The 26,332-nt window shown below is 35.5% G+C and overlaps 1 protein-coding gene across 3 annotated transcripts in view; it reads right to left on the reverse strand.

The window, feature by feature from the left end:
* sba (six-banded) overlaps window positions 1-26,332 on the reverse strand; it is a 366,731-nt gene that overhangs the window by 266,040 nt on the left and 74,359 nt on the right. For all 3 annotated transcript variants that reach the window (XM_036357848.2, XM_036357846.2, XM_036357849.2), the window contains exon 3: window positions 1,082-1,205. In XM_036357848.2, coding sequence (XP_036213741.2) covers window positions 1,082-1,205 — 124 coding nt within the window. The remainder of the gene's footprint in view (window positions 1-1,081; window positions 1,206-26,332) is intronic.

The raw sequence follows: 26,332 nt of genomic DNA on the forward strand, positions 1-26,332 counted from the left end.
AAAATGTCTCCATACAAGAACTTGATTTTGATCGTATAGTTTGTATGACAGATATAGGCTATATTGGTTCGATAAATTAGCAGCTGTTTTGGACAGACATACGGATATGGCTTAATAGACTCAGCTCGTCACGCTGATTATTTATATTAATAGCGTCTCCCACGTTTCCTTCTGGGTGTTACAAACTTCGTGGAAAACTTAATATACCCTGTTCAGGGAATAAAAATAGCGCCACATCTTATGTATATACTACGAAACAACCAGCTCCTTAATAGCAAAATGTTTCACAAATTCATAATATGTTTTACTCGAGTGTAATGAAACCTTTTTGGGAGCACACCTGGCAATTTTACGTATGAATAAAGGAAAGGGAAGACTTTCGGTTTAGTCTTGGCCGATATGCTAGAAAGATGTTTTTCGATTTTCGTTATTTTTAAGGCCAATTGGTAAAAATCTGTATATAGGACAGGGCAATGTTTAAAGGAAAGTAAACGACCAGCAAATTTTACGTATAAAAAAAGGGAGGAATAAAAGCAAAGTTATTCTCTTAGAGCTTTCTATAAATTCAACACAAGTAAATGTAACATTTCGATAGCTTGTCTGCTAGAAGGCTTAATAAGCTTTGCAAAATGAATTCTTTACTCTACTTAACAGCAAATAACATTTTTTTATGTACTTTAAGTAATGCTACATAAGTTCGACATCCACAAGATGAAGAGGCTGACGGCGAATATACAGCTGAAGCTCAGGTTGCTCCTTTCCTGTTAATACGAATACACCAAACTCTATAGACCGATATCCGCTCTGTTTACAAGAAATATCTATTAAGCAATTCTATTAGAGCCATTTACACAATTTCAACCCATCATAGATTGCCAACACAATTCCCAAAGGGTTGCCGCAAACCGTACCACTACGCAATAGTTTTGCAATATTTAATTTAAACCAAAACCACCCGCTCGTACTAAGCAACCGCAACTTCCGAGCAAAAACGGTTGACAGGATAACAGCTGCGTCGGTGTAACGGGACATTTGTCGCTTGGCTTACATTTTTACTGAAAACAAATTCAATTGCACTCACCTGAGCATTGAAATCGAAGAAATACTCCGGCCGCAATGGACATGGTAGACCACACTTGCAGGTACCCGGTGACAATAAATAATCCTTTATTTCGTACTGTGTACGAAACGTTGCACCGGTTGGGCTGAAAAAAGAACAAAACACGACAGAATGAGTTGACTGAGGTAAAATATGTAACAAATTAAAAATGTGTAAAACTTGCTAAGTACAAGCAACACACAAACACTGATACACATACAAATCTACATATTTATAAGGATATTTAGCAATCGGTAGCACTCGGCGACACACGCCAGTGAGCACAAAATTAATTCACTCTTTATTTTACGACATGTTTTCGAAAACCTGTAAAGCGGTCTACGAGGGCAAGCGCAGACAGGCGGCAAGTTAGTCCGAGCGAGTCGCATTTGTCAAAGTAGGCAGTTCGTTGTCGTATGAATCGCATATGTACACGCAATTTTAACTTTTTATTTTTTATTTTTATGGTGCGCATCTTGTTCGACCACTTGCTTCGACGGCTGTCTGTCTGTGTGTCGGACTGGCCATTAGTCATTACAATTCCTTGGTTTAGCTCAATTTCAACTAATTATTTGCCCGACGTTTAATTAAGTCACAATACAACAATAACGACATGAATTACCACACAATGACATACAGCTGAGTGACGTCAGCTCTCACACGAACAACTGACAGTTGATTAGCACTGAGCGACTGAGCCGTTGATGGCAGGTGGGTTAAATGTTGAGTTGACATTTTGAGACGCGATTAGTCATGTTGCTGTTTCAATTTATTTATATCAATTTATTTTTTTAAATAATAAATTATTTAATAAAATAGAAAATGTGCTATCATGAATGCAGCACGTGTGATTAAGCGGGGTGGTTTTTATACTCGTGTAATTGAATATTTACCTTCGTATATAATAAGTTGCTTTGAAATAGATTAACATAACCTTACTTTTGTTTAATTTCACAACCTATACCATGATATTTTCGATAAAAACGCTTGATTGAGTCAAAAAAATTGCTGTAAATTGTATTGCCACTCACAACACGGTTTCCAAGTCCGGAAGGACCGGTCTATGAGTATAAACAAGTAGGCCTAAAGAGACCCTACAGTTAAGACATAACTGTGGAGTTCTAAAAATTACAAATCATCTTCCAACGATAAAAACCGTATGTCGCTGAAAATTCAAGATTTTTTCCGAGCTGTGTTTGGACTCAACGGCTTATCTATAAAGTTTTTCGACCAATCCACGCGACTGGGCTACTCGTTTTTCACTTTTTACTATAAAACCTGACGTTCTCATAAGGGAGAAAACTCTGCAGTATATTTAAGGAATTATCAATCAAGTTTATTGCCGAATATATATTGCGAAACCATTAATTAATGAACGTGTGTACAGCTTGTTTACATTAACTGCATAATTATATTTAAATTACTTTTAATTTTCAAATAATAAAAAAATGGGACCATGAAAAATCACCCTTCATAGAGCTAATCTCCAAACCTTCACCATAAAATCCACCAAACAAGTAGATTTCAAAGCAAGTTCGCAAACCACCTGCCATATTTGGGGCATAACTTTTAGTTAATTCAACAATAAAACTTTGGCAACAAACCAGAGCAAATCATATGAAAACACTAATAACACGCAATATATGAGAGTACAACAGCCAATTGGCGGATGAACCATTACGGCCCTTATATAACACGTTTGATATCGAATCAAATAAATGTTTGTACTTGAAATAAGAAGTTTACAGTTTGCTGAAAAGGAAAAGCCAACAAATTTTTCTTCTTAAGTAAAGTAAGTCGTATGGCCTCGAGCGGCTAATGTCTGCGGCCTATCAACACAAAGTCACCGAACAACTTAAATAGCTGACAGCAAAACTTTGAATGATCCCAAAAAGTTTGTGCACGTCGACAGCAACAGTTTACATGAGCAGATATATATGTACTTGAAGCACATAGAGTTTAGTCTTAAGACGCTGATAAGCTAAAAGTCAAAGAAAGAGCTGGACAGGCCAGAAGCAAGTTATATTTAACCTTCAACTTAAGACAATGGTGTAAACAAACTGCACAAAAGTGACAACCTGAATGTGGCACAAAAATGAAAATAATAACAGCAATAATAAAAGGCACAACATTGCATGAATAGCAGAAGCATAATGGAGGCATTGCGGTTCGGATAATAAATAGAAAGCAGAACAATAACAAAAAATTATATGATAAAAATAAAAAAAAAGTAAGGCATTGAGCGAGGAATGCAATCGGCTGAGAACCGCAACCTATTAGTTAGAAAAAAACATTAAAGTAAGGGAGTGCTTGATGTGAACGAAACCAAGAGCTTTTATGGAAGTTTAGGGAAAAGAAATATGCTTTAGTCTATCATCATTTATCGTTAAAAGTTTCTCAGATTCTAGGGTGCTTAGCCACACCGTCTGATGGCACTATTATCGCAATAGAAATATAGTACGCGGTTGTGGGTTGCTGTTGTTTTCAGCCGAATCGAAGTAGTATATTTGTTTTGACAACGTTTTGAATCAAGCGTGTTCACGGATTTAAAACAAAAATGGTAAAATAGAAATATTAATCGGACTCTATTATCGTTGGCATCGGACGAAAATTGTTTTGCCAAGTGCTACCACGGAGGATAACAAGATAAAAGTACACGATCTCGTACCATAAAGTTACCGAATGAAAGCTTTTTCCGGTGAAGGTTTCATTTTCGTTTGAGTAATGCAATACGTCTCGATTTATCGCGAATTTTTCAACTGATCTTAATGAAACTTTACACAGGTCATCGATGTATAATTTACAAGGTTTTGCACAAAGGAAATTTTTGTTTTTACAAAAAAAAAAACATCAAGAAACTTTCACAAAAATTTGCATTCATTTGTAAAAACGTTTGCTAAAAATACAATTTTCACTTTATTTTTTTCTTCGTCCAATACCTAGTTATTACTTGATCCTATAAGAAGTTCTGCTGTCAACGCGGAGGCACCTTTTCTCCGACTGCCTGTCTGAAATAACGTCGTATTGGGCGATTTTTTGAAAATTTTCATTTGAAAATTTCACAAAATCTTAGTAAAATATGTATCTTTGAAATAATAAATTTTTTTTATAAAATATTTAATTTTTTATATGAAAAAGAATAATTATTGAAAGTGTGCCGTATTTTGCTCGATGAAATCCATGTAACCCTTTATCGAGATCACACTTTGCGTTTATTGTAAGGACTTGTCGCTGAGGCGACAACCTTCTATACGACACTGACTCGGATTTTTTTGAGTTGCCCAAAGTCGACTCTCCTTAGAATGGTTGCGGTTTTCTTTGACGCACACTAACAGATCGTTGAAACTTTCACTTGGTGTTGTTTTCGGCGTGATTATTCCAATGTGACTAAGAAACAATAACACCAAATAGAAGGATGTGAAAGCAGCAGCAATAATACAAAAAGCATAAAAAAGAAATAATAAAAGCAAAAACGGTGATGCATAATAAAACACTGTAATCAAACCTTGATAGTCAGCCCTCAGGTGTAATGAGTAAGCAGCAGACAAGCTGCCACACAGAGCCGGACAGGCGGTCAGGTTGCACGGCGTCGGTGGCGCCACCGCCACAGTCACCACTGATGCGTTTCACTTATTGTTGGCAAATGATGTGCTGGTGGTCGCTGCTTTTGGTACACACACGCACATGCACTCATAAGACCGTGAGTTGGCACTTTAGGTTTTGGGGTTCTGGGTTGAGGTTGAGCATTGTTGCGGCAATAACAGCAAAACTTATACTGCTTAAACAAAACTTTGCGATAAACTGAAAGTTGAAAAAGCTTACGGAAGCATATAGCAACAACAACGGCAATCAAATTGTTTACAATGCAGGAGAACATGGTAAGGTTCGGACCGAAATCAAGTGAGTGCATGTAAAAGTTTCGAGCTGAATGTGCAAATTCCTTGACTTTAAGCCACCGAGGCACATAGGAAAAGGTAAACCGCATACGAGTGCTGGCAGCCACTGAGGAGCCAACACTAAAATAATATGTGAATACACTTATACACACGAACTTGCTAAGCTATTTTAGATCGAACAGGAAGTAAATCTGGTGAGCGAAATGAGGAAGTATTTTTAGCATATAAACAACAACATACACACACATGTGTATACACCAACTTTGTATTGTTATGTGTAAGTCTTTAAACTTTGGCACTCGACCAGTTCATCAAGTTTCAGTGCAGCTGCTTGAAAGTGGCTCAACTCGCCCCCTCAAGTTGCTATCGTCATTGTGAATGTGCATCCCGGCTGTGGTATGAACTTTGGACAACTACTGATGTTTACGAGTATTTATTTTTCACTCTCAGTTAATTTGCATGCTAATGAGTTTATTAAAGTATGCGCCAAAAATGGTTGAAAATTAATTTGCTCCAAAAGATATGCAAAGTAAAAAAATAAATTTAAATATTATACATGAACAATGAGTAAGCTTTTATCACAGTTTCATTACCTTTATGGTATGGTGGTCATTAGTTGACCCTAAAATCTCTTACAGTACCTTCTTATGTTGCTTGGGCTTGGGTTGGTTGTCAGCAAAAACTTCGATCACCGTTGAGAACACTGAAACACTACTTACAATCAACGATTGTACGTCAAACAGCTAGTTGCGTGGAACTCGAACTCAATTGCTCAAATCTGCAGAAATATAATAATTTTCAACCGGAGAGGAAACTAACTAACTGTAGTAAAGGACAGAAGTACATATGTAAGAGCTCTACAGAAAGCGAGCCCCTGTTAATGCCAGAGGTGAAAATCCAACTCACGGTTTAGCATCAAACTATGCAAAAAAGTTTGGCGCCAGTTGGAAATACCAAGCAAAACGACGCCACTCTCCACCTGATCTTTCCAACGCAGTGGAGGTCTCTGCTTTCACCAGTGGATACCGCATCGAACACCTTTAAAGCTGGATGCCATGGAAAAAAGTAACTTGACTGCAGTTTCATGGAGGTATTTTTTAAGAGAGGACCTCTGGTAGCGTCAACAAGGACAACTGATGCGGCAATTTATTATACTTCTCCGAAACTAACAGGATTTTCGGTTTTACCAGATTTTCAACAAATACTTACATCTTTCGGTAACTAGGGAATTAAAATGTAAATATTAGTTAATTTTTAACTCTAGAGAGAATATGTGTTCGGCACACAATTCATTTTCTATCATCATCCGGTGACTTGATCATAGAATCATCGCCAACAGCAGAGGCTCTCGAAACTTCTGAGATAAAGAGGGAACAACTTTAGCGCACATGATTTGAAAGTACATATAGCAATCGTGCCTGAACGACTGCACCGCACCGCTTCTGACGACAGGTCAATCGTCTTTGCTACTGAGAGCACCTGTATAGCCTGACGTCCAAAATCAGCATTCCAAAGTACTCAATAGAATTATACAGCTTTCCATGGCTATACAGCTAACCTGTCTGAAATTGTAGATGTATTAGTTCTCCGGCCCTTTTCCGTTACATAGTTCAAGGGCTTAGTGATAGCACATAGCAAAGTAACTTCCTACGAGAAAGAGAATTTAGTTAGATCTCCTTTTTTTACTTATTCGTGCCCAAGCAACTATCTGACTAAGCCTAAAGTGTTTAGGGCTGCCTAAATATTGCCTGAATATTACCTAAATTCTTCCCTCCCGCAACAAAAAAAAAAAGTTCCATTTGGAAGAGAAAATTTCCATCATTATATAAATCACTCAATTCAACTGTAATTAAGCTTGAGCGTATATGGATGTGAGTTTCGTGTCATTAAATCAATAATGCTCGCAACAAAAGGCACACTTTAATCGTGTTTTGTGTAAATATTTAGCGAAGTAGAGCTTCATTGTGCTCTCCTGTGTTTCAATGTTAATTTGATGCCATTAAAAATGTATGGCAATTCAACACTTTATTGACTCACGCAAAGACACGAACGGACGGACACACGACCAGTGAAGGCGAACACATATACATATGTATATGAAGGTTTGTGTGCGCGGGTTTATCAGTATAATTCTTGTAAATGCAAATGACTAAACAAATTAGTGCGGCTTTTCTGCGAAACAAACACAAACAGAATTTGCATATAAACAAACATATATGTATACACAGCCATTTTAGTATGTAAATATATATTGTACATCGTATGTTAGTAAGTACGATGAGTTATAAGCGCTCATGCAATAAATAACGCCACTAAAACCGGATATAGTCAATTGCTCAAATTGTTCGTGTTGATTTGCAATGGAATTTATGCTACAATTGTGAGATAAAGATTTGTCAGTTGGCGGTAAAGACACAAATAATATACCAATAATGCAATATATAAAATCAAAATTCCATAATACAAGTAAGGCGGAACGAAGTTCGGAATATTTGTTAGAGATGTTTGCAAAAAATATATAATTTACCTATTCTATATAAGTCTTTGGGATTTTTGTTATATTTAAGGAAACCCGAATTTATTACACATTTCGTAAGGCTTTACCTTTTAAAATAGCATACTAAAATTGATCGATTTTAAATAGGTTTTGAGTTGCAGCCTTCTAAAATATAACCGCTCAGTTCAATCGGCTCTAACAGTATAATATATAACACGTTTTTCTCGAAACAGCATTTTTCAAATTCGCTTTCGTGATTACTTGGGAACAAATGTCCAATGGTCCATTTCAAATCAAACGACCAAAATAATATTCAATTTTTTTAACGCCGTCTTTTGTCTTCTGTGAGAATTCTTTTTTTCGGTTTCATCTACGGAGTTGCCAGAAATCATCGCAGTAATGAAGGAGTGTGTTTAGCGCTATCGGAGACCGCGTGTAACTCAAAAAATATTTAATTTTTTTACTGGGTATTCTTTAAATATGAATTATCACGGTATGAAGACAAACGGAACTTTGAAATTCTTCACGACGTCACGACATACTATTGTATTACCAGAGAAAGATGCTATCTCTTTATTAGGATACCGCTCAATCTATAAATATGTTATAAAGTCAACTAGAAAACTAAAATTCTTATGTTAGATATATAAGGCTAGGTGAAATATTGCTCCAATTTTCACAGGACGTGAATGAAGTGCCTTGAGGGCACTAATTGTGTTAAGTTTCGCAAGAAATATGATAAAATTTATAATTCTGATATAGGAAAAGTAGAAGATAGAGATAGCCAATTTTCACATTATTTTAAAATAATGTCAGGCTACTGTCTTACGCCAAAGTTTGTTGAAATTGGTCTAATAGTTCCTGAGATAAAGAATTTCCTCTAAAGGTAGGCGGTGCCACGACTGTTATCCAATGTTTACTTTGTGAAGCCTTTCGAAACCATTTTGACTATGAAACCTAATTCTTCTGATGAAGTTAGCATTTTTAGTAGTTTTCAACAAAATCGTTATATGAGGAGTGCGGTTCTCATCCAATTTCATCCATTTTCACACTGTATATGAAGGAGCTAGAAAGACGACAACTCAGCAAGTTTGGTTGATTTAACTTAAGTGGTTTGTGAGATATGTATGTATATTAAACCTATAATGGGGCAGGCACACGCCCACTTTTAAACAAACCACAGATGTTTCACCATACTTCGAAACCCTGTACTGAATAACCAAATTTTTTTTGTATCCTAATTAGTGGATTTTTTAAAGTACTCATTTTTCGATTAACGGAATAATTTCGCATATCTGCAATACCAACGTACTCCTAGTACAACAGACCACTTGTACCAAGATATCTCAATTTTTACTCAAGTTATCGCTTACGCGGAAAGAGATATACCCAATCACTAATATTATATTTCAACTCGTCTCGTCATAATTATTAATATATAACCCAATATATATATCGATTAGCTTTAGGTATTTCAAACAACCATGAGGTGTCAAAACTACATTACTCTATTCAAAATGTTGCGAGAGTATAAAAATATATCAGGCAAATTGAAATTATGAATAGCGTCATTTGTTATATGTAGTAATTAAAGCGAGATATACGTTGACGGTCATCAAGTAAATATTTTTTTTTTTTTATGACAGCACAGTTGTACTCGTACAAGTATATATGTAAATACAATATAATGACACATTAGTCGGCATTGCATCAATAACGCTGTTTGCGGCGCTCATATATTGTCTGTCAGAAAATGAGATTCACCGCTCGCTAACGGATAGAGGCCATTTGCGATTGTTTTATTTATTGTTGTGAACGGCTTGACTTGTACAACATTTCAATATCGGGTTTTGGAAAATTTATGGGCACCAGTTATTGTTGGTGTTCTACATTTTTTTACTCTAAACGGAATGAATACAAAAATGTGCTAAAATATGAACGGGTAGATTAACCTATTTAAGGTGTCTCTGCTAAGAAAAATGTTAACCAAATCTCATAACCTATCCTTTGGCTTATCATTATGGTGAAACTATAGGGTTAAGCTATAAATTTAATTGAGTGATTTTAATTTCTACTCGCATTTTCAATTTTCTTGCTCAATTTTATTACGAATTATAATTACTTATTATATATTACTGTAGTAATATTGATTTCTATTTCTATTTCTTATACGGTTCTTCAAGTACATGGTTCCGAATGACCCATCTTTTTCTCAACGAGTTTGAAAAGTGAGCAACCTACACTGATTGGAAACCTTAACAAAAATTACTTTTTGGAAGTGGTGTGGTAAGGAAGTACAAAATCTTTCATTCCTATAAGGTAACCAGCTGGATCTATAAGTCGAAAATAGAAATTTAATTATGCAATGTACAATTTTAACTTTTTATAACGACAGACCACAATGACACCACACCTATAATATTTCATGAACCTGGCGAACCCTTTTTCGGGCCGCAATTTTATCCTTACGATATATGTATACCAAAGGATTGGTAGTGATTAAGAGTGGTATTTATCCCGCTTATCCAACCCATGAAAAGACATTTGAAGTTCAAGCGACAAATGTCACCTGTCATTGAGTTGGTGGGTAGCTCAACTGGCAGTAATTTCGGCTACACAGTCTACGGGGAGCAGAATGCCCTTGGACTTCGGTCCAATCTGCTCATTGGGTTTGGCCCTTTGTGGTGGCTGTAGTTTAAACCTAAATGCTGGGAGAACTGAAAATTCAGTTCAAAAAAAAAAGTGGCAGAAGAAACTGGGTTCCGTACCCGAAAACGAAAGAGGTTTTAGGTCGGCCTCGAATCCTACCAAGATGGTCAGTGTGCCCATACACACTGGCCGCTGGTAACCAAATAAATACTTGCAAATAGCTCGTATTGTTTGGGGCGCCGATCAACGCATTGTATTGATACGCTGTGCTTTTGAGCACCGTGAGGTTAGGCCGTGGCCGCCAGGTACTCACAACGCAAGTTATCCCACCGAATAGAAAAAATTATAAAAAAAAAATTAAGACTTATGAGTGCTAGTGCCTTCATGTTGAAGATTCTGGAAGACTGTTGAGGAGATTTAGCATACGATTAGTTTGATCGACATTCACAGTAGAAGACGGAAATAGAAGTTTATACAGACAATATCGTGGTGGTTTTTTTTGTCTCCTTTTCTTAATAATCACTTAGAATACGAGAGAGTGTTTTGAGAACGTTACAATTCTAGACAATGCACACGATATCTTTAAGAGAAATTTTTTAACGGATATTTTGAATATTGGAACGAAAATGTTTTTAGATTTTTATGTATACTTTATTCCTGAATAATTAAATGAGCATTTTAAGAAAAAATAGTACAATATGGGTATCAGAAGAAATGAACCAATTAAAAACATTTAGATCGGCAACGTATTAAGAAAACACCTTCAGGAAACACTTGACCTACACTATTTGGAAACAGTGTCAGCCAAATATAAAAACTTCGTGCAACAAACTAAAGACGCTTAAATAGAACTTCCCAAAAATATTCAGGTGTCTCATATATGTCAATTCATTTATATCACTTATGACACACCAATTTCAATGCCCAAATAGCAACAAGTTATTAATAATGACTTAATAAACGCCAATATAGTCATAGATTCATAAAAACATGTAGAAAAATAAGAGTAAACAAAACAAGTAAGGAAGGGCTAAGTTCGGATGTAACTGAACATTTTATACTCTCGCAAAGTCAAATGGTATACTCGTTTGAGATTTCTGTGTGGATTGACCGATATTTTCGGTAGAAGGTCAACTGTAGGCACTGTGGTCGACATATTCAGTACCTAGGGGCTTGAACAGTTTTGGTTAGATTTTGACAATTTTGGGTCACAAGGTGGCATACTTTAATAGCATTATTCACGCAAAGTTTTATCTCGATACAGTCATTGTTGCCTGATTTGCATAGTGGAAAGTCAAAGAATCAGATGGAATTTAAAATGGTGTTATATGGGAGGTAGGCGTGGTTGTAATCCGATTTCACTTATTTTCACACTATAACATAGAGATATGAAAATAATGTCATGTACCGAATTTGGTTGAAATCGGTTAAGCAGATCCCAAGATATGGGTTTCACCTAAAAGTGGGCGGTGCCACGCCCACTGTCTAAGTTTGAACACGATTCCTACAAAGTCATCTCATACCATCCCAGAGATAAAATTTAATGTCTCTGGCGTGTTTAGTGCTTAATTTATCGCGCTTTTAGTAGTTTTTAACAGTACCGTTATATGGGGAGTGGGCGGAGTTGCCACCCGATTTCAACTATTTTCACACCGTCAATAGAAGTGCTAAAAATGCTTCCAGTGAATTTTGTTATTATGGCATTAGCGGTTTAGGAGATATGCACATTAAACCTATGAAAGGTGGGACCACGCCCACTTTAAAAAAAAATTTTAACTGCAGATGCCCCTCCCTAATGTGATCCTGTGTACCAAATAACAGTCTTGTATCTTATTGCGGAGCTTAGTTATGAAAATTTATTTGTTTTTGAGGGCGTGGCAGTGGTCTGATTACGCCCATCTGCAATACCAACCGTCTCACGGTACCAAGAAATATGTCCATAAAGTTTCATAAAGATATCTCAATTTTTACACAAGTTAGAGCTTACACGGACGGACGGGCGGACAGACAGTCACCCGGATTTCAACTCGTCTCTTCATCCTGATCGTTTATATATATATAACCCTATATCTAACTCGATTAGTTGTAGGTGATACAAACAACCGTTAGGTGAACAAAACTATTATACTCTGTAGCAACAGGTTGCGAGAGTATAAAAATTATGTAGAACGATAGTAAAAATGTACACATAAGCTGAAATAAAAATCATTGACCACAAAACTGACTAAACAATGAGAACAAGTTTATATGGACCAACAAACAAAACAAATTCAATTCAATTGGTAAAATTACAAAGCCAAAGAAGATAGGAAAAAAATTATAAAAACAATATGGGAGAAAACCAAGGCAATAGAGAATTAGACACACGTTCATTTGCTCCAATTATTGTGACCATGTTTAAGTACATACAAATTATTATTGCGCGCGTCTGCACTCACGCACCAGACAGACGGTCGGTTAATTCAAGTTCATTGCAAGTAAGTGACACAGTTGATTAGTCCGTCGGTTAATCAACAACATCAATACGAGTGAATAGTTGTTGCAAAGAATATCAGGTAAAGCGCTCTGAAAGCCAGCTATGTTCTTCTGTAATTCAATTTGTCGCATTCCAGTGCATAAAAATAAAGACGCGGACCGAATTTGTTTGTTCATAATATAATAAAAGACAAGCTCGTTAATAGCTAACATTGATGGCGGTTGAAAAAAAAACATCAATTCAATTGACTTTTGTCACAGCTGACAGCGTTGGCGTTAATGTTTTGATATTTCTTGCAGACAGATAACCAGTCGATCAGTGATTTATTGCTTTCTTGCTTAATGAGATTTTTGATATTTTATGGAGATTGTAAAATGATAGTAAATAATAAGAGAATCTAGGAGAATAATATATTTTTAGTTTTCTTAAGAAAGGAAGGCTTTAGTCAATTAAGTAGGTGTTTCAGCTCCGTTATTTAATCAATGATACGTGTATTTAATTCGCTAATTTACTAAACTAAGTGTCTATCTAACTATAACGCCTTTTTAATGAGTGTTCTGAGGACACTTAATCAGAGTCAGAGGTAAAGATCAAACTAATCTTACTGAAGCTTTTAGATAGATCCACGACCCTTTGAACAGCATCAACTAAATACGAATACATATGATTTAAAAATGCGAGCTGGAAAAAAATCAAAGACGGAATAAACCCCCTATAACATAAGTGTTGTTCTGGTCATTATATCGAAAATTTAGGTTTAACATTATATCGACAATTTAAGAAAGTAAAAAAGGTACTATATTAAATGTGTCAGATAAGCCAAAAGTATGTGTGTGTTGTCAAGATATCTTCCAAATGAAAAAGTTTGCCATACAAACACTTGATTCCGATCCAACAAATGAGCAGGTTCTTGGTGACAGGTGCAAAATTTCAGACTGATATCTTTAAAACTGAGGGTCTAGTTTTTATATATACAGACGGATGGACAAGGCGAATTCGACTCCGCTAATCATGCTTATCATTTATCCAATATATAAAATTCTCGTGTCACAATGTTAGTTATCGTACTCCTCCGAAACGGATCAAACGATTTTTACAAAATTTTATATGCGTGTTCAGTAGGTATGAGAATCGGATACTATTTATTTTTCATGCACCTAAGTGATAAGGGTTGTTCAACTTTTTTTTTAATTTTTGGACGACATTTTTTTTGTTTTTTTGTTTATGTATCAAGTGTAGTAGTACCGTTTACAATTATCATATTGCTATCTCAGTGTAACTTCCATATTAACTATTAATTATTACTATTTCATTCATAATAATAAAATTATTAAGTTTAAGTGTATTTGGCACAATTAGTTCAGTTAATCAAGTTTTAGTTAAACAAGTGATTTACATAACCTTAAAAGTACTCAACACATGTCACAAACAACGGATTTTGAGTTGTAAGTATACTTTTTTTATACTCACGCAACCTGTTGCTACAGAGTATAATAGTTTTGTTCACCTAACGGTTGTTTGTATCACCTAAAACTAATCGAGTTAGATATAGGGTTATATATATATAAATGATCAGGATGAAGAGACGAGTTGAAATCCGGGTGACTGTCTGTCCGTCCGTCCGTCTGTCCGTAAAAATTGAGATATCTTTATGAAACTTGGTAGACATGTTTCTTGGTACCGTGAGACGGTTGATATTGCAGATGGGCGTAATCGGACCACTGCCACGCCCACAAAACGCCATTATTCAACATAGAAACAAATAACTTGCCATAACTCCGCAATAAGATACAAGACTGTTATTTGGTACACAGGATCACATTAGGGAGGGGCCTCTGCAGTTAAAACTTTTTTTTTAAAAGTGGGCGTGGTCCCGCCTCTAATAGGTTTAATGTGCATATCTCCTAAACCGCTAATGCTATAATAACAAAATTCACTGGAAGCAAATGTTTTTAGCACTTCTATTGACGGTGTGAAAATAGTTGAAATCGGGTGGCAACTCCGCGCACTCCCCATATAACGGTACTGTTAAAATCTACTAAAAGCGCGATAAATCAAGCACTAAACACGCCAGAGACATTAAATTTTATCTCTGGGATAGTATGAGATGACTTTATAGGAACCGGGTTCAAAATTAGACAGTGGGCGTGGTACAGCCCACTTTTAGGTGAAAACCCATATCTTGAGATCTGCTTAACCAATTTCAACAAAATTCGGTACATAACGTTATTTTCATATTTCTATGTTATAGTGCGAGTCGGACTACAACCACGCCTATTTCCCATATAACACCATTTTCAATTCCATCTGATTCTTTCACTTTCCACTATGCATATCAAGCAATAATAATTATATCGGGGTAAAACTTTGCGTGAATAATACGTTTAAAGTATGCCACCTTCTAACCAAAAATTGTCTAAATCGAACCAAAACTGATCAAGCCCCTAAGTACTAAATATGTGGACCCCAGTACCTATAGTTGACCTTCTACCGAAAATATCAGTCAATCCACAAAGAAATCTCAAACGAGTATACCATTTGACTTTGCTTGAGTATAAAATGTTCGGTTACATCCGAACTTAGCCCTTCCTTACTTGTTTTTAATTCAATTTTTGACAACTTTTTTCAAATTTTTTTTTTATGAAATTTTTTAAAATAAATTATTTTTGCTATAAACCAGGCCGTAATTATAACTATAACGTTTTCCATCATTAAGTGATTTCATTAATTCTACAATATTTATAAGTGTTTTCTATAGTAAGCAAAGCCAAGAAAACGCAAAGGGGCTGATTTGAGCCGAAATACAAGTAGGTCAAGAAGTATTAGAAATAAAAGATCCCGAAGAACTGAAGAACAAATCCAGCAACAAAATGCCGATGCACGTGTGAGCATGGAACAATTGTGTCAAGAACAATCAGAAGATACGGTTAATAGACGCAAAACAAATGACCAACAACGCCAATTGGTCAACAATACAATTCTACATTAAAAATCAGAGGCAAAGTTTATCATAAAATGGGCTCATTGCTGCCAATGCCAAACGAACCACAAATCTACTTCATGGGCGGCGAGGATTCAGGAAGCGCACTTGCCAATCGCGTGAATGCACGTTGTGACTATAATAGCATTGATTTATTTTTTGCTAGGCGCATTGTCAGCTACTTGGACGCTCTATTGAACGAGCACAATGAATTGTTGAAAATATTGAAATCAAACATGCAGTGATAGTGCTACTGTTGTAATTAATAAGTGATACGTAATTTTAAAAAATAAACTATAATAACCTAAAAATAATATTGTTTGGCGTTTGTTATTTTTATATTCCCTTATCGTTCACAGCGCTCTATGCTTATTTCACGCATACCACATTTACACACTTATAATAAGTAAGTTACTTTTTGTCTACACTAGAATTTATCTAGAAACTAGAAATAATTTATATGACAAAAGAATGTTTGCCGGGTCAAATAGTACAAGTATATATGTTATATACCTCTTCCGGGTATAAAAGTTATTGTTGGATAAGAGGCATCCCTGCCAAATATTTACATAAAAATAGCTTTTTTCTGTAATTTTTTATTATAATTGCCACAAAAAGCAAAGCCCAATCACTCAAACCGTTGCCTTATATAAATTTTATATAAAATTAAGTACATATTTATATAAACACATACATATATATATATGCATAGTAATTACAAATATTTGCACTGCTATAATGAGATAGTACGTTTCATTGCCGTTTCTTTAGTTTTTAAATTACGAAAAACGAGTATCGACTTAAGTTCCTGGTGACTTATCGCGAGCGCACCTACAACAAAGGTTAAAAACATGTACACATGTGTGTATGTCAGTTTTAATACATACATATACATTTTTTAATTACAAGGGCTTTGGGAAACAACAACAAACCCAAAAAGTGTGTTAAAGAAAGGAGGACACAATGAAAATGGCAAAACAAAGCAAACAATCGGTGGGGAAACTGTGTGAGAAGGGGGGAAGGGAAAATACAAATTCAAATAAATAAGCAGAAAAATGGTCGTTGACATGCGTGGCGTGGCAGTCATTGTCTTTGTTGGGAACAAATTCATAAAAATAAATTATATGCGCACCACACACACACATATATGTATATGTATGTATGTATGTAAGTATATAGAGTAAGCAGGAGTATAAATGCCTACTTTGGTTAAATGTAAAAGCGCAGAAGCTGCAGCGTTTCAGTGTAACAATATTTATTTTCATATATGTATTTGTGTGTGTAAGTGTGTGTCTACTGTCATTCGGAATGGCAAACAAACAAATGCGCGGCAAATAAGCGATGAATCGAGAGCCGGTTAGTAAGATGATGATGATACTACTGTCGCCGCTGCTACAACTGCTTGTTTGTGATGCAAACGTGCGACGGAGTGTCTGTAAGTGGGGAATGCAGGAATGTTGTGGCAGACGTCGAGTTTATTTTGACATTGAGCGAAGAATAAACATGTGAATAGCTACGACGGCGATAATGAAAACAGTGGCAATTGTAGTAACAAAAAAACAACAAAAACATATAACAATAATAAGAACAACAATCAACATGAGAGCAACAGCAGCAATAGCAATTACAGGCAACAGCAATTAAGTGTGGGTGACAAAGTACTGACGGAAAGACAATTAAACGTTCATTGCAACGAAATTTTTACAGTCAGCGAAGAAGCAAGCGATGCGCGGGAATATAATAAACACATTATAAAGAAGAAGCATGGTGGAATTAAAGAGACGCTTGCAGCAAGTTGTGTAGAGTGCGATAAGCGTTGAGCAGGCTCGGCTTCGAAAAAAAAGTGGAAATATATAAATATACATATTATATGTATGTATGCATATAAGTATTTATGTAAATTTGTAAATGCCCAGTTGACTGCTTTTCAACTAGTGTTTACCTTGCTATTGTATTTAAAAAAAAACAGTAATCTGTGTAGGTAAGTGGTCGCAGCAGTCTATTTAATAATAGTCACTTCGTGAGATTATTAACTGTCCGCTTGCTGATTGTGCTGTCCAATAACACAATGCTTTTGTTTTAACGGTAAAAACAAGGTGGGAAATGCGAATAGTTATGGTAGATCATGACAAGTTGTTCACAGACAATAATTGAACATAATATTAAGAATAGGATTCCCTATTTTGCATTTGAAGAATACCACAGAAATCCACAATAACAGAAACTTACCAAATCAAATCTTCAAAGGCAGTATAAGCAAAGTATAAGTTATTTAATAATATTATATACCAGACACTGTTTTGAAAGCATCATCTTCACCTCTTCTTTTATTAAGGGGGCTCCCGTGTGACGGCGGTTTTTTTGTTAATGTTTATGTAAAACACAGAAATTCCAAATTTTTACTATATATTTATTAAGCCGTTAGCTGTATTTGTGAAATTTTTTAAGCAATAATAGCTAAGCAATAAGCTAAGCAATACCTTTTTTGAATCAAAAATGTATATGTGAAAGTAACAACAATTTAGTTGAGTTGAATTTATCATAAGAGTATGTGCCACATGTACCGCCACATTAAATTTTCTTTAATGCTATCAAGTGTCGTTTTACAGATTTTGGAACAGTTGCTAAGTGTTATTTTAAAGAAATACAAATTATTTACGAAAATGACAATAAAAATAATATACTTATTGATTTTAAAAATGTTAATGTTATGTGTTAATGTGACACATATTTGGTGTCTCGGTCCTTGAAATGCTATAGTCCGATTTCGACAATTTTTGGGCGTAAGATGAAATACCTCGAGGGCACTATTTGTGCAAAGTTTTATTCTGAAAACTTCATTGATATTTAATTTGTATAATGTAAAGTGAAAGAATCAAGTAGAATTTAAAGTTGTGGGAGATATACGTGGTTGTAATCCGATTTCGCCCATTTTCACAGCGTATAATAGAATGTTTGGATAACATCACACACTAAATTTAGTTAAAACAAGAAAAAATGTTAACTTCGGTTGCGCCAAAGCTATAATACCCTTCACAAAAACAAAGGCCCCTTACAAGAACTTGATTCCGAACGTTCAATTTGTATGGCAGCTATATGATATAGTGATCTGATCTGACCAATTTCTGTGGAGAATAATTTGTTGCCTTAAGCAATAACTCGTGCCTAATTTCGTGAAGATACCTCGTCAAATAAAAAAATGTTCCATGCAAGCACTTTACTCCGATCGTTCAGTTAATATGGCAGCTATATGCTATAGTCATCCGATACATACAATTTCTTCGGAGATTAGATTAATGCTTTAAATAATAATACATGCCAAATTTCGTGAAGATACCTCGTCAAATGAAAGAGTTTTCCATACAAGCACTTCATTCCGATTGTTCAGTTTGTATGGCAGCTATATGCTATAGTGGTCCGATATCGGCCGTTCCGACAAACGAGCAGCTTCTTAGGGAGAAAAAGACTTGTTCAAAATTTCAGATCGATATCTCAAAAACTGAGGGACTAGTTCGCGTATATACAGACGGACAGACGGACGGACGGACAGACAGACGGACATGGCTAAATCAACTCAGCTCGTCACGGTGATCATTTATATATATACTTTATATGGTCTCCGACGTTTCCTTCTGGGTGTTACAAACTTCGTGACAAAATTAATATACCCTGTTCAGGGTATAATTAGTAAACTAGTGCCTATTGTCTAATTTTTATACCTGCGCCTAAAAAGCTCTTCCCGAAATTCTTAGTTATGAAACTTAATTCATGTCGTGAATTTGTTTAGTAAGTTTTCGCACTTTTAGTTGTTTTCAACATAATCGTTATATGAAGAATGGGCATAGTTACTATCTGAATTCACCCATTCACAGTGTATGAAGAAATACTAAAAATTTGCTTCAGCAGTTTAGATGATATGAAAATTAAATCATTTACCGGGCGTAGCATTAGTGCGATTACGCCCATCTCCAATACCTTCCCCCTTAAGCGCCAAGGAACATACATATGTAGCAAGTTTCATCAAGATATCTCAAATTTTACTCAAGTTATCGCTTGTACGGACAGGCGGAAGCACAGATAATCATCCAGATTTCAACTCGTCTCGTCATCCTGATCGTTTATATATATGTAACTCTAAATTTATCTCAAATAATTCTTGTTAATTCGCCTTAGCGAATTGTATTTTTAATTGCTATTACGAAATAGTCGAAATGTGAGAAAGGATTTACCTCAACAGAAAATATTTAATTGTATATGTATAAGCACATTACGCACAAACATAATAAAATCACAGTTAAACTACAACAAAAAACATAAAATAAAAGCAATTACAGGAGTTTTATGTATTTTTGTATTATAATTGTTGTTTTTTTTTATACGTGCGCCTGTGCGTAACATGAAATCACTTAACAAAAATGCGCTGAAAGCACTTCTCTTTGTTTCTGCAACAAATGTAAACGGCCATGTGGCAATGATGCAAGTCGAAAGTGTTCGATGAAAGTTTGACGTTGTGTTGCACAGCGTCAGTTTCGTAGGCCAATATGCGTGCATGTGCAAGGGCAACAATGCCACAAGAATTTTCCACTGGCAGTTGCATCAACAGCGTGCGCTTGTCTGGCGCTCCTGGCTGCTGCACACAGACACTGTAATCCAGGCCGTGGCAGGAACTCGCACCGCAACACTCGGCGGTTTTCACATATCAACAACTTGACAGGTGTGTGTGTGTGTGCGGTGAAAAGTATTCATTGTTACGTTTTTTTTTGATCTCAGACATATGCTTGGAATGTAATTTTTATTTATATACTTTTTCTGGAATTATGCCTGACAAAGAGTTAAGGCTCTCCACATTAAAATCAACGCCAGTGAGTGAAATGAATACACGACAAGCGAATTTGTAATAATTTCGGGTAACGGTTTTTTTTTTGTTTTTTAGATATATATAGGTAATTAGTATTTAAGTAATTATCACTTTAAATACTGTTCTTAAAAATAATAGTTTTATTTAATCTATTTCAGAATTGTTCTGTGGAGTTGTTAAAATCAATCATTAAAAGTTTCCCAAATATTCAAGCAATGCATTTGTAAAACAATTCCCGCAATGTCTGCCCTACAAAATGTTGGCCCACCAGGGCGTATGATGAATATTTGATTTTATGCACACTTTTGCCTTTTAATTACAACTCAGAGCATTTAGTTAAGCTATACAAGACTATTTGTGGCATTAGAGGACAGCAGCTTAGAATCACGCAAATGAATACGGATCTCACACATACATACATGCACACACAATGTGAAATACCGACTTCAATTACATTCAACAAATTAGCTGTCATTAAAGACGCAAGTGCCGTTGAAGAGTATAAATGATCAAGAGGAACGTGGAAAGGACGTTAAACGCCAGTAGAAATGCTAATGAAGACCAGGAATAGCAGGACGCGAAAAGTACCTGAAGAATGCCGATGAGTGAAGGAGCTACGGGGCGGCGTTGACTGGCTGTGATGATGATAAATGACAGATGGATGGGTAGGTAGATGATGTGTTGGAGTTATGATGTTGAGTTGTTGGTTTTACTGTTGTACAAATTTCTTTATGTGCGTCGTTCCATGCTTTTCAATTGTGTAACATTTACATGCGTGTTTTATCAAATGATACACTCACTTGGAGAAAAATTTGTCACAAAATTCCTGACGGCATGTATTATGTAAGAAAGAAAATAAAACATGCTAATACGATAATACACTTTAGACAAAAATTCACATATTTGTCTGAATATTCATAATGTGTCGCGCTTAATAAACCGAAATGTTCATTAAGTATAGTCTTCAGCAATAGTTTTTCTAAAAGTATTTTATTTTTGTGAGAGTTTAACCACTATTAATTATATGCTTTAGCCTTAAAGACGTATTTAAGATATTAATTCCGTATACACGAAACGTTTTGAAGCAGTCTTTCTTTTTTCCATTCAAAAGGTCCCAAAATGTATCACTTGAGTACTGCAAAGCTCCTAAAAAAGTCGAAGGCGTTTGTTTAACATTGGAACCACCAATATTTGGTGCACAAAAATCGGGCGACTTACCGGTTCGCGCATTTGCAGAGCTACCTCAGAACAGAACGAATTTGTGATAAAAACATATTCTATGTCTGCATTTGGTGGGATCAGAAAGGCGTGTTGTATTGGAGGGTTCAAAAACTGGAATAAACCATTAGTGGGCTACCAAAAGCTCTTCAAATAAAAACGAGCAATAGCCGAAAACCGCCCGGAACACGAAGCAATAATTTTTCATTATGACAACACTCGGTTTCATGTTATAAAACCGGTTAAAATATATTTGGAAAACAGTGGCCGGCGCAGTTCTTTTGGGATGGAACCTTCAAATTGCCAAAAAGATAAGAAAATGTTATAGCTTCAGATGAGTAATACTTTAAATAATACCACTGAACAGGTTTTTCTTATATACACGTCCAATTTTGAAAAAAAAAATATAATAAAAAATAAAACCGCAGTGTAGGCCCAATATTATGCATGTTTCGTAATTTTTATCTCTTAGTTCATTTAATGATTATTAATTTTATTTGATTTTTGTTCACTTGCCTCACAAAATGTTATCCATTTTGCTTTTTATCGTAAAACACCAGTTTTTAGAGTTTGTTGTACAAGTCCTAAATACCACTTTTTGGTGTTCAAAAAAAAGTTTATTTACAAATTTGATGTTTAGCATTTAACACTAGTACGCAGAGCTATCCATAAAGAACATTTTCCTTTCACTCGTTTTGAACACCACTCTCCGGTTTTTATAGAAGGAAAAAATTAATATTTTATAATCAACAAATTGTTTTGATATTTGACCAAAGTATATATAGAAAAAGTCCAATTAAACTCTGGGTCTCTTAAACATCCCGATGAGTACACTTGACTCATAACACTAAACTCCGATTGTAACGTAAGTGAAAGTATAGTATTTTGCTCTTATCAAACATAATTTGATCTTTTTATTTTTATCTTATACGTCCGGTGACCCCGCAAATTAAACTACTAACTACTGTTGCGCTACTTTTCAACCGATCAGTTAAAAAAAAATCAATTAACTGCCAAGAGCGCAGCGCAGATTAGTCAATGGGCTTGCCAACAACCAACATGCCAAATGTGTGCGCTTAAATGCTTCTTCTTTATTGTAAAATCAATTTCTGTAATTCTCGCTTTCAATTAGTTTCCATTTTCGGCGCAGACAAATTCAATCGAATCATGCTTTGGCAGTGAGCAAGCGACCGAACGAATTAGTTTCGGCATTGGCGGCGATAATATCGATACTTGCGTGTATTAATGCCACAGAGACTATTGGGATATTCGTCTGTGCCATAGTCCGGCACCATGTATGGGCATTTTCCCGCCGCTATCAGCAAAGTAATCAATTAATGTTGTAATTACGCAATTTGGATACCGAAATGTGCCTACAACATTGCCACACTTGTTTGCGTGTGTGTGCAATAACAACAACAAGAATGATATCACAGCTGAGCATTAGCAACAACAGTGTCAACAACAAATGAAGCAACACTTTCTTTATGGGGTGTGAAATGCGTAGCTGTTAACCTTTACGGCGGAGAGTGTCAGGCGAGCTGACAGCAAAAGCCTGCAAATACGAATTTGAATCCAAAGTGTAGATCGTGTTAATTATGTATAAGCAGAAGCAATAACAACAACAGCAGGTGTTCTGACTAATCGATGCATAAGTTGTTTGTTATTAGTGTTGTTGCATGCGTATTTTGACAAGAAAAGAAGAGTGTCTGCGGTGGTTAGTGCCAGAGCCACAACTAAACGAAAATAATTGCATGTCAAGTCACATCAACTCAACTCGGCTGTACTTCGCTCAAGTGACGGGAAATTGTGGTGATGTTTGTGTGAAAAAGGAGAGCATGTGTAGCAACAAAAACAAGAATAACAACAATAAACATTTATAAGTATCAAGGGTTTGCCGCCAGCCAGCAAGGTGTTTCGAACGCAATTCACACAAACCATTCAAATGCATTCATATGTGTGTGTGTGTTGTTGTGCACCTTAGGTTTTTGACGGAATTCGTAAGAATACACATTGCTAAGTTGTTTTAGATAAATGAGGGCAACGACTGCAGACTATATCTGCTGTATGTTTGTGCGGCTGTCCAATACCTCGGTACGCTAGCTAGCCGACGACCAGCCCGCCTGTGAGCAATTAGTTGTGCCGCAACAACTGTCAAGTATTTGCAACCGTAACAACAAAAATAACAAATGCCTTATGTAAGCGCATTGCAGAAGTTTTGGTCTTTTGAGTGATAAATAAGTGCAAATTAAACTTTCGAAATATTTGCCAACTAGCAAAGGCCAATTGGGGCATTATTGAGCGCTTGTGGTACATACACATACTAGCAGATATAAGTGCATACACATGCGTACTAAATAGTACTTGCTCTGCACAAATGCTTTGTGCAATTTGCTATTTAAATTGCTATGATTTGTTTTAAATCGACCGAGCAGTCAGAGCACCATTTAGTCAAACTGAAATTTCAGTATAGGAATTGCCACTCACATTTTGTCGAATTATGTTGCCAACTGCAAATTTGGTCCAACTGCTGGTGCAGTTGATATGCACCAAGGTAATTGGTGAAGGGTTACCCCGTTTATGCCAAATATTCACTTGTGGGAGGCAAAAGGTGTGCATTGCGCTAAGTTTTGCAGCCAAAAAATAAAAATTAAATTTTGGAAATTCAGGACGGGAGCATTACTTGACTAATTCCATTTTATTTTTATATTTCACATCATTTTGTGCTTTCAAACGGAAAACTTTACTACTAAAATACTGTTACTATTTAAATTTTATTTTTATTTGACACAAACTTAAAAAATATAATTAAGAAAATTTGAATTTAAGCTAATTTAATTTAAAACAAGAAAAAACGTTTATTTCGGTTTCACCGAAGCTATGATAGATTTGTATGGGAGCTAAAGTAGTGCGATCTAAACAATTTCTTCGCAGATTGCACCATTGTCTTGAACAATAATTCATACCAAATTTCGTGAAGGGTGTAATAAACGATTGTAAAATTAAAAATTAAAATAGTGAAATTTTATTAATTATATAGACTGAAATGAATTGGAAAAAATTGTATTTAAATAAAGTTGATCTGAATTGCATTGAATTTACAAATACATTACGGTTAACAACACAACTCAGTTTAAGCAATTTAACTTCAGAACAGAGTTCCAGTTTAAATGATGTATGTATAATTATGGGTAAAATTTCACAGAGAAATTTAAGGCAATGCGATTTGGTAATATTGAAAGCTTTCCTTTGACGAATCGTTTATACCGAATTTCATAAATTCAACTGAAATGGAGTCGAGTTGTAAACGGTAATCGGAGCATGAAAATGGGTACATTAAACTGAGTTGAACTGAATTTAAGCTAGTTAAATTCAATTGAAACCGCAAATCTCACTCCATATTATTTTATTTGGCAATCATTGTACCGGGTTTACACAGGAAAATTGTAATATTTTTGCACTCGCCAGAGAACAAATTTCAGCCAATTTTCTAGTGGAATATTGATATACAATATTACTTTCTGAAGAAATATTTTACATTTGGAGTTTATTGGCATTCGGCGCGAACTGTCTATCGGCTGTACCTCTGAGTGAAGACGGAAACAATTTAAGAGCAACTTTAAAGCATGAGTGGCGTAGATTGCTCGACGGTACGGTATGATTTTCAGATATAAAATGATTTGAAACACAAACATTTGTTTATTTCAAAGTTATATTTTTATTTTTTAATAATGATATTCTTTTTATTTTCTTACTTCTGCTGAAAGCGTTTATTCATACAAATACGAGTAAAAAATGCAAGGTTTTGTGCTTACCTAAAAAGAAAAAGAAAGAAAAATGATTAGACATTAGTTTATCCAGGTTTATATACCATACATATAAATATATAAATATAGGAATAGGAAAGAATAAAATAGTAGATGAATAAGCAAAAGCTTTTCTAAAACCATATATTCCATGAGTGGTAATTCAAAATTGATTTCTTACAAACCTAGTGCAGGGAGGAACATCCAAATATTACAAGGTATGTTTTTGTCGAACGAAAACTTTAAGTAAATGAATTTTGTTTTTTGGTGAAACTATATTTGCAAATATACCACCAATGACAAGAGAGCGCTCTTACTTTAGCATCAATCAAAACTAGGAGTATGCCAATCAAATAACTCAGCCAAAATTTCGCCACTTGTCAATTGTAAAATCCAAACAAGCGCGCTAAAATCCCAAAATCGATATTTACACGAGTAAATAACTTTGCCAGCAATGCAAAGCAACAAATAACAACAAAAAGAATTAAAAGACACCAACAAAAAGCAACTTCGCGTCAGTCGACGGCATTTACACAGAATTTCTGGCACAAAAATCAATTAACCCCAAGTGTCAGTGTTGGTAACCTCCGAAAAAATGCATTCAATTTTTCTCTGAAAGCTTCGCATGCGCATCAAAAAAATGCAAAACCGCAAAACGCTATATGTAAAACGTTTGAAAGTCACTCAACCAAAGTGCATGCACTGAAACGAATTCCGCCGCTGTCATTCAACCAACGACGACTTGCCGCAGCCCACTGGGCACGCAATGTCCCCAGGCAATCGTTGGCGAGGCAGCAAAGCGCGGCGGGATGGGTTACATTTTGGTGGTGCCAAGTGGTGTTAGATAAATGCA

Source organism: Bactrocera oleae, chromosome 2 (assembly GCF_042242935.1).
Source record: "Bactrocera oleae isolate idBacOlea1 chromosome 2, idBacOlea1, whole genome shotgun sequence".
Classification (NCBI taxonomy): Eukaryota; Metazoa; Arthropoda; class Insecta; order Diptera; family Tephritidae; genus Bactrocera; species Bactrocera oleae.